This window comes from Xyrauchen texanus, chromosome 8 (genome assembly GCF_025860055.1).
Source record: "Xyrauchen texanus isolate HMW12.3.18 chromosome 8, RBS_HiC_50CHRs, whole genome shotgun sequence".
NCBI lineage: Eukaryota > Metazoa > Chordata > Actinopteri > Cypriniformes > Catostomidae > Xyrauchen > Xyrauchen texanus.
In genome coordinates, this window is record NC_068283.1 from 22,406,250 (window position 1) to 22,416,563 (window position 10,314).

General features: G+C 37.6%; 1 protein-coding gene across 1 annotated transcript; it reads left to right on the forward strand.

Annotated features, from left to right (window-relative positions):
- Positions 1-95: 95 nt before the first annotated feature.
- Positions 96-8,209, forward strand: LOC127647817 (guanine nucleotide-binding protein G(I)/G(S)/G(O) subunit gamma-13-like). The gene is made up of 3 exons (XM_052132293.1): positions 96-443; positions 2,598-2,743; positions 5,663-8,209. Exons 2-3 carry the CDS (start codon positions 2,646-2,648, stop codon positions 5,766-5,768), a joined length of 204 nt encoding a protein of 67 aa, XP_051988253.1. The 5' UTR covers positions 96-443; positions 2,598-2,645; the 3' UTR covers positions 5,769-8,209.
- The last annotated feature ends 2,105 nt before the right edge of the window (positions 8,210-10,314 follow it).

Here is a 10,314-nt window from a genome sequence, read left to right on the forward strand (position 1 = left end):
GTCAATTCTGGGGAACACAGAGACTGAAGCAACGGGACATTGGCCATCCTTTTGTTTCGAACATAAGGCGTTTAGACTTTACACCACATATACAGTATATAACCGATTCTCCCCCTCCCAAACAGATTACCCCCCCTCCCCCCACATTGGCCCAGCAGCGGTGGAACAGCGTCCTTGCACTTTACTAGGCTGCAACCACTGCCATCAGCTCAACTTCTTCAGCATCATTTCAGCTTTCTGTTCTGCTGCTGCTGTTGCCGGAGCGTACCAGCCTCACTGCCCGGTCCTTTTGCTCTCTGTCTGCAGTGGATACATCGTTGTCCTTTATATTTTCAAGAATTGGAAATAGGCGCAGCCTGTATTTTGATTAATCTAAAAAAAAAAAAGAACAGCTTGTGCCAAAGACGAGCTTCGGCTATACTACCTAAAGATACATCACCGAGGTAAGCGACTGAGATGTGAATTAATATCAATCTCATTTTATCCTGATTGACTAATGACAGTGACATAACTTACGATTTTGCCGCGATTGTCGGTGATGAATATTTGGCTTGGGTTATTTTGACATGTTTTTTAATTTTTTGTCACTCCCATCATCAGCACTGTGACTGGCAATGATTTCGCCGGTGTTACATAAAACTTCGATTTTATGCGTCCTCCTTTGGTTTACCTCATCCGACCCTTTCTTGATGAATAAAACAATTGAGTTCTCTAAATGTAGCCTAATCAGAGGCCGTTCGCACAGAACGCGTTTATTGCGCCAGTCTGCGTCGTTTTTCAATTGTTTTTCTATGTAAACACGCGCTGGACTGGGCGGACCGATGCGCCTCGTCTCGCTGTGTCCAGTTAAAAGGAACTTTAACTACATAAAACGCGTCTCGAGACACCTGGCGTTCTATTTAATGCTTTGCGTTGCGTCTTGCTTTTGACGCGTTCGGCCTTAGCTACAGTGATACAAAAAAGAAAGGCAAGAAAGCACAAGTTGGCAATTCATCCTCAGCCCGGAATTACGTGCGTATGAAACCTAAGCAGTCCTGTTAAACACTCATTGAAGGTAATTGAGAAACAGCATTCAACAGTGTAGCTAGAGCTCTTATCTGATGGAAGACTTGTTTTATGGACTTAGTTAGAAGCTCTGTCATTAGCATACATATTGGCTCTATTTATACATTTCCATTTCCATTATTGATTTAATTGTTAGTTATTTATTGACATTTATGTGGGCATATTTTTGTCTAACCAGTTAAAACATAAACTGTGTGTTTCGTCCATTTATGTCAAATGCATTGATTTAATCAATTCACTAATACAAATTTTCAGGATTTAGAATTTAATACTTAGTAAACAACCCCCCCTATTTTGATGCTATGTGGTGATGACCTAAATTGTTGAATGACCTACATGAAGAACTTGGCTTGGGAAATTAGTCCTGGTCCTCCATAAAATATGACAGGCTGTCATACGGTACTGATGATGGGTACAAACCATATTATAAACATGATACAAACAAACCAAAAACATAAACCCGAATGGTCTAATTCATCCATTAAATCACATACATTTCATGCATGAATAATAATTGGTTGATGACTAATGGGTGAGGGGGAAAAGAGGTTTATGCCTTGCGGCATATTGTATGTATGTTTTGGGACACTTTTGATTCAAAGAACCGTATTTGTTTAGGGCATCAGTAAATCACTGCAGAAGTCAGTGTATTTACCCTTTGGCCACAACAGTTTTTTTGCTTCCACAAGTTTTGGAGCATTACAATTGTTAAGTGCACACATTTATTTGAAATAGTGTCAGTGTCCCCATACATTTTCTAAGCATCACTTTTATTGGAAAAATAGCGCAATCTCCCAGCTGCTCAGAGTGTGTTTAGTGTCAGATAGGGAAATCAGAGCTTTTAGAGTAAGAGGCTCTAGTGTCTGGCTGGTGTTGCTTGGAAGCGCTTAAAAGCCTTTATGGGATGGATGTAGTCTGACAGTAGAACACCTGCATGCTGAACTGTATCTGCTCTCTGGCTCACGCATGCTCAAATGTTGGACGCCTCTCAACTCTAAAGCTCTCAAAAATCAAACTCTGACCAGCACAGAGTGGTGGAAGCATCGGCCAATCATCTAAGTTCTGAAATCTTTATTCATGTATTTTAAAGCTATATGCATGCATGCAGTACATCCCATGACAGAAAAGATCCACAAAATATGCAGTACACAGTGTACAGTATTTATAAATTTTTTAAGACACTGTACAAAATACATAGAAATATTTATATTAAAATAAATATATGCATGTACTGTATATATGTATATTACATATAAATAAAAATCCTACGCATGCTTGATTTTTTTTATCAAGATTAAATATATCTCAAATAATTAAAGTTTGAAATGTACTTGGGGCAGTTACACAAAACTAACCCCATATACGTGATTATTGCATGGTTCTAAATTTGAATCGCTGAATTGTGTAAAAGATCTACTAGAGTAACAACAATCATCTCAGTATCCATTCAGAGGAATTAAAATAATCCAATCTCAATCAGAGGATGTATTTTGAGACAGAATAAATAAACACAACCTTCTTTCTTGTTTCAGTCTTGTTATTTAGGTTTACTTTGACTGCGTCCACATCAAACTGCAGTCATGGATGAGATGGACTTGCCCCAGATGAAGAAAGAGGTAGAAAGCCTCAAGTACCAACTGGCCTTCAAAAGGGAGAAATCCTCAAAGACAGTGACGGAGTGAGTGTACTCTCTGCTGTTCTTCACACTGTGGTTGCCTCTGTTCCAACCCAAATAATTTACGTTGTTGCCCCACATGCTTCACAAAAGACTTAAAGGAATAGTTTATCCAAAAATGTAAATTCTCTCATCATTTACTCACCCAAAATGCCATCCCATATGTGTGTGACTTTCTTTCTTCAGCAGAACACAAATGAAGATTTTTAGAATAGTTTCTCAGCTCTTTTGGTCCATACAATGCAAGTGAATGGATGCCAAAATGTTAGCACAATAATCCATAAGACTCCAGTGGTTAAGTCAGTATCTTCAGAAGTGATATGATAGGTGTGGGTGAGAAACAGATACATGTAAAAAAAACTTCACGTATACCACCGCTTACTGGGCAGTGAGAAGAATTTCAAGCAAAAAAGGACTTAAAATATTGATCTGCTTCTCACCCATACCTATCATAAAAACATCTAACAATAAGGATTAAAACTCTGGAGTCATGTGGATTACTTTTATGATGCCTTTATGTGCTTTTTGGAGTGTCAAAACTTTGGCACCCATTTACTTGCATTGTATGGACCTACAGAGCAGAAATATTCTTCTCCAAATCATAATTTGTGTTCTGCAGAAGAAAACAAGTCATACACATCTGGGATGGCATAAGGATGAGTAAATTGTGAGATAATTTTCATTTTTGGGTGAACTGTACCTTTAAAATTACATTTCTATATATTCTTGTTGCTGTACATCTAATAGTCATTAACAACCTCAAAAAAATCCAACAAACTCAGAATGGAGGACCCATTCTATCCTTTTATTACATAGTTTTTTGGAATATTTAGATTCTGATCACATCACTGAGCTGTCAAATCTTCTTGTATAATGACTTCTAAACTCTATGTTTGAATATTGTCCATTGCAACATACTCTGTCTACTTTTATGTCTCTTGTATTACCCTACACTCTCTTTTCATACCAACGCACCTTACAACAGCTAACTGGCACCATTTCCTCTCAGTGGAACGGTTTGAGATGACCACCCCCCATCATGGTTTAATTTGTGATAATGTGTGTTTGACTGTACATTATCCCTTAATTATTCCATCTATATAACTACATTTTTCTTGAGTAGAGAGTAACAAAAATCAAGTCCCTTTTGGCAGTAGTTTTTCTAAAACTTTTGATTGGATAACCCGAACACCTTCACTTTTGTGATCTCACTGCAGTTATTTCTGAATTTGCAAGGTTCACCTCGTCATAAATTAGACTGCCCACAGGCCAGGTCCTCTTGGTGATTTTTCAGGACAAATCTAATGCTCTCAGATCTCTGGTGCTTTCTTCTCCAATTTGAGAGCAAGTGAGACCTCTTAGTCACACCCGCCACTGTCACATTACAGTGACATCTCATTTCCCTGAGTCCCAGGGCTCTCTTCCTGAAATATTCACTTTGGTAATTTCTCTGTTATAAATTAACTTTGACCAAGCAGAAGGGAATAGCCCAGTTTACGCCAATGTAGTGGCTCTTCCCTCATTATTGTGGAGTTTAGCTGAATAAGCATTTGTGTCACAGTTAAAACACGATGATATCATATTGTATTTGGTATTGTGATGGGTTTGACTGGAGGCAAGTTTAGCTTTTCTCACATAAATCTATTTACACTTGGCCACTTCATGTGCTTTTAATGATAGGACAGGATATCTGAACATGAAAAGACCTAGTGTAAATGCCGTCCAAGAGCATTAGAGACAATCAGCAATCTGATCACTCAGAAGATGCATATAACATGTGATTCAGCTAAGAGTTAATGCATCTGGTTGTGTAGGCCACATATGCAAACTTAACTCCTCCCAAAAGGAACTACGTCAGTACACGTAAGTTTAGGAGCCCAAAAACGACAAAGAAATTGAAGCTTTTCCCTTTTGTGTTGCAACCATCAAAGCAATTTTAGCCACCACCTGTTTCTAGTTTTTATGAGATACACCAAGTGCAGCAAAAATTTAACTCGGTTATGTTTGCATAGACACTCTAAAAAGTGGTATTCTGTGATTGTTAGAACTGTATATACCTGATCTAACCCTTAGGTTTTGTTGGTGTAACCTAATATATTCAGGGTTTTTTCATGATGCTTCATAATATTTTTGACTTGAATAAAATCATTTCATTTGAATATTCCTCTCATTCCACATGACACATTTTTTATGCTACAATTCCTTTTCATTGTAGCATAGGAATTGTAGATTGCAGAGATACATTATGTGCCAAGTGTACATGTATTATGCATACCCTATCAGATAGCAACCCGATCGATCAAGATATATGAAGTGACTAAGTGTAAATAGGCAGAATATCACTCTTAACTTGGGCAACGTATTTCTATTAATCAGCTCAGATAGATTGATGGATGAGTCTTCAGGGAAGACTGATGTGATTATCACCCTCATAGGTCATCTGTTCAACATGGGTGTCATGGTGTGATCTGTCTATTTCCACATCCAAGTCCCCATTCTGTGCAATATCATTGAAACACCTTCACCACACACACACACACACACACACACACACACACACACACACACACCCAGAACAAATCTCTGCTCTATTTACTCCTAACTGGAAGCATTTAGTCCCTATGTGCATCAAAATGCATACTCAAAAAAGGTATGTTACTTTAAAGGGATGTTGTTCCAATTCGTATGACTTTGTTTCTTCTGTGGAACACAAAAAGAGATGTTAAGCAGAATGTAAAAGTGAATGGTGACAGAATGATGTCAGTCCTCCTAATTTCCTTTTGTGTTCCATGTAAGAAAGAACATGGAACAAAAGAAAGTCATACAGGTTTGGAACGACATGAAGGTGAATAAATGATGACATCATTTGAATTTCTGTGTGAATTATCCCATTTAACAGAAACTTCTCCATTCTTTCCTCAGCCTGGTGAAGTGGATCGAGGAATGTGTGCCTGATGACCCCTTCCTGAATCCTGAGCTGATGAAGAACAACCCATGGGTGGAGAAGGGCAAGTGTGTGCTTCTATAAAAGAGTAATAGCAGCAGCAGCAGCAGCAGCCGCCCCAGTCCTCCGCCTGAGCCTCCACCAGCCTGACAGGATCACATGGCGCTTGTTCTCTCTGTTTCATACCCTCACCATGAATGTACAGCAACTTAGCACATACACACACATGCACACATCGTTAACCCCATATAGTCACTTGCAAGATTTGAATTTAGCCATGCATTACTATTCTAATTATAACTATCGATGTATCTTTATAGTGGAATTTCTCTTGCCTAGTCACAATGTTGTCACTGACGCTTGCGAGCTTGATCTTGAGTTCAAGCATGTAGTGTTGACTTCTAATTGCCAGATAGAGCCTGTTAGATGACAGACTGCATGACAGAGGAGCAAAGAACACAGCATGCCCCCCCCCCCCCCAAAAAAGCCTCTACAGCTGATATTTGAAGAAGCCAGAAAAAGCAGCAAATTCGTGAGATTTGCCTCTGTTGTTCAGCCTGTTCATTTCTCCTGCAGGTCTATGCACAATTTACACCACACTCAGCACTCTCACCCAAGGAACATGTACAGATCTTTTTTATTTATGTACTTATTTATGATCAGTTATTTATTTATTTATGGTTTCATTCACTACCGAAGCTGTCGGCGCTGACTGCTTTTTTAGAAGCTACAATGGACCTGCTGTTGTTCAACTGCACCCTTCCTTCATTGAAAGCGAAAGGAGAAAAAAAAAATTGCATCTTGCCAGTTCACCATCAATTAATGCCTTGTATACAATTTCCTTAAAAAGAATGTATGTGTCGTGAGGGATCAGTAAACCATCAGCACCCTTAAGCATTGAATGGATATGCAAACGGATGAGGTTGTGCACTGGCCAAGGCTTTTTTTCTTAGCTTAAAGGAATAGTTCCCCCAAAAATGAAAATTCTCTCATTATTCACTTACGTTTATGCCATCCCAGATGTGTATGTTTGTCTCCCTTCTGTCTGTCAGGTCCTTATAATAGAAGTACATGAGTGCCAGCACTTTGACAGTCCAAAAGTTACATTTAGGCTGCTTTAAAGTAGCCTAATCCACACGACTCCAGTTGAAATCTATATGTTTGTGTAAAAAATTAATCGATAATTAAAACGTTATTTACTTTTAAAAAGGGCGGCAGCTGACATGAAGCATGACATCATGTCGCCGAGTTCATGCGAGAATTCGGAAGCGGCACTTAATTACAACAGAAGAACGAACATAACACGAGCGCTCGGCCATTTCAAACAGCATCAGAGTCTTGGGTGGAAGCACCAATTAAAAGTTAAAAAACGTTTTAATTATCGACTTGTTTCTTATATAAACATCGATTTGCTTCTGAAGACATTCATTGATCCACTGAAGTCATGTAGATTAATTTTATGCTGCCTAAATATGACTTTTGGACCATCAAAGTTCTTGCACACATGTACTTGCATCATAAGGACCTGACAGAGCTAAATCTTCTTCTAAAAATCTTAATTTGTGTTCTGCTGAAGAAAGACATCAGAGTAAGTGAATAATGACAGAAAGTTTCATTTCTGGGTGAACTATCCCTTTAATAGCTCTTGCACTTACTGTATGAGGAAAGGCAAGAATGTGGGGTTAATTTATGACTTTTTTTTTTTTCATGTTTTTATATATTCAAACAATAGAAACTTGTCTAATTATCTTGATGTGAGTTACATTTGACAATGCTTAGAGAAAATATGCATACGATCAAGTAGTTTAATAACAAGCAATAAGTGATTACATTTTTTATTGAATGTTTTACAAAAAAACACATCTTATTGAATAAAGTAGAGGATTTTTAGACAGCTTTAATGTCATTTGTGTGTTTCAATTGGTTGTGTGTGTTTCTTATACTGTATACTGTTTGACTATTACACAGAGAAAAAATTTAATTATTACATCAAGATTATAGCAACATCCATTAAGACACTGACATGTTGTAATTAAGATTTTTATCTGAGAGAGACAACCAGCACTGTCCTTTAAAGAGATTTTCCACGTTCATTGGAATTCACAGCATTTGTGGGAAAATGTTTATTCCCAAAAATAATTTTGCCTCATACTTACTTAAAATAAAACAAAAAAGTATAGCCACAAGATGTAAAAATGACATGTGTTAACATGATTTTAGTGTGATAAGAAATAACTTTCTAACCTTATCTGTGTAAAGATATCTCCAATATTTCAACTTCTTTGTCATGACAATGAAACCTTCCAATAACTTTACACAGAGAAAGTTTGTAAGCAACTTTATAACAATAAAATCAAGTTAAATGTTAACATCTTTTGAGTTTAGTTTTGAAACAATGTGAATTTGAGCATTTATAGACATTCACATCCATTGTTTTACTGTAACTGCAATTTCTGCTTATTTGTGTTCAGTCAAAAGGGTTATCAACATTATTGAACACAACTTGTATTGAACCCAGAAATGTATTTAACAGACCTCTTTTACTTTTAGGTTTCCATCATAAATGTCAGTGTGAAGGCATAAAATAGCTTTGGTACAACAAAATCAGCATAATCTGTCATCTTTTCATCCGCAAACTCAAATCACTACAGAAAACAGTTTTAAACGAATTGTCTGCTAAATAATGGAGTGCACTTGCCTATTGCACTGCTTTTTGAACACATTGACTGCACTGTTGGAAGTGTTGCAAGAAGTGAAACTATAAATAACAATAAGTCAATATACAGTAAGCGCATAATGGACCTGTACATTTCAGACCATATGGCAATCACCAATCCACCAAACAAAGATGCCATGTGTGTTTCTGTAGCCAGTGAGACTAATGCAGTGGATAATTGCTCACTCGTTCAGATTAGGATTGGTAATCCTGATGCCCATTGCCAAAGCCTTGCCTGGCCACACATTCACATGATTGCTCTCTATGCCAGTTGAACCCACAGCAGATGACACTCTAATCTGCCCAAAATAATCCAGTCTCTCTCTCTCTCTCTCTGACTCCATAGCAAATCTCCATTTCTAAATGCATGTGGGATCACATGGGCCAGTAGACTGCTTAAATGTACACATCTGGGGTAAAGTGCTACTCTGACTTAGTGTTGACAATGACCGTAAATCTGCATATATGGCAAAGCTTAATGCCTTTTTAATCTAAATACAGCAAATGCATGCTTTTCAACACCATGTCTGGATCTGAGATAGGGATTTATGCTTAAAGGGCATATGGGCTAGGAATGGATGTATAACTAGAGAGAATAAATGATGGGTTCAGACTTGAAAAACCACATGCTGCTCTTAACACTCTTGTTGTCCAAAAAAGACTGGTAGTGTGTAAACGTGTGATCTAGGCAGCATTTATCTCTTCAATAATATATTGCTCCAGTTTCACTGGGCTGAAGGTTGACACCAGAGTGAGTGGTTATTTAAAAAGAATTAGTGTCAACCTCAGTCCAGCACCTCAGGCATATATCTTTATTTTTAACCACAAGGTAGTGCTAATCTAACCTTGCCCATTCATGACCATGTTTTAGGAACAATGTGGAATCTCAATGTGACCAACTATGGCAAAAACTGTCTAGTCAAGGCAACAGATCATAAGTTTTTTAGAAAAGCTCAAATATGAACTCCAAACATCTGATTTTCTTTGAGGTAGGCTAATTAGTAGATTTTTTTGGTTCTTATGGTATGTTATCTCCTTACCTACCTACCATCCAAGAAGACCAGGCCACGGTTCTCTTTCTGCCATTAACTACAAAGGAAATTTTTGTAAATGGCAGACTCTGTTGTGCAAGTTATCTTACATGGCCCTTGGATTAAATTCAGCAAACCACCTGTACCTCTTGCACCATGAGTATTTAGTTAAAGGGATGGTTCACCCAATTCAAATTCTCCCATAATTTGCTCACCCTCACCAATTGCTCACCAACTGGGTATGACATTATTTTTTTCTGCTTAATAAAAACAAAGATTTTTAGAATAATATTTCAGCTCTGTTGGTCCTCACAATGCAAGTAAATGGTGACCAAATCTTCACTTTTACTTTCACATTATTCTTCTTTTGTTTTTGGTGATTCACATTCTTCATGCATATTGTCACCTACTGGGCAGGGAGGAGAATTTACAGGAAAAAAGGACTTAAATAATGTTTTCTTTCTCACCCACACGTATCCCTTCTGAAGATATTGATTTAACTACTGGAGTCTTATGGATTACTTTTATGTTGCCTTTATGTGCATTTTGGAACTAAAAATACACATTCACTTGCATTGTGAGGACCTACATAGCTGAGATGTTCTTCTTAAATCTTTGTGTTCAGCAGAAGACAGAAAGTCAAACACATCTGGGATTGCATGAGGGTGAGTAAATGATGAGAGAACTTTTTCATTTTTGGATAAACTATGCCTTTAAGGATTATATGTCATCATGTTTTTGTAGGCCTCTATAGGTTTTAGTTTAGTACTGCAGACAGTGTACTGACCTGTAGCCTTCAGATATTTGAACTTACTGTCTATGCCACATGATTTTAGTATGATTGCCTGTAGGGTTTACCGGGGATGCAATCATCATGACAACT

Bases quoted from the DNA above. Each gene is read 5' to 3' on its own strand.
- LOC127647817 (XM_052132293.1), top strand. From the start codon at position 2,646: ATGGATGAGATGGACTTGCCCCAGATGAAGAAAGAGGTAGAAAGCCTC. The intron at 2,744-5,662 runs GTGAGTGTACTC...TTCTTTCCTCAG, and splicing joins TCCTCAAAGACAGTGACGGA to CCTGGTGAAGTGGATCGAGG.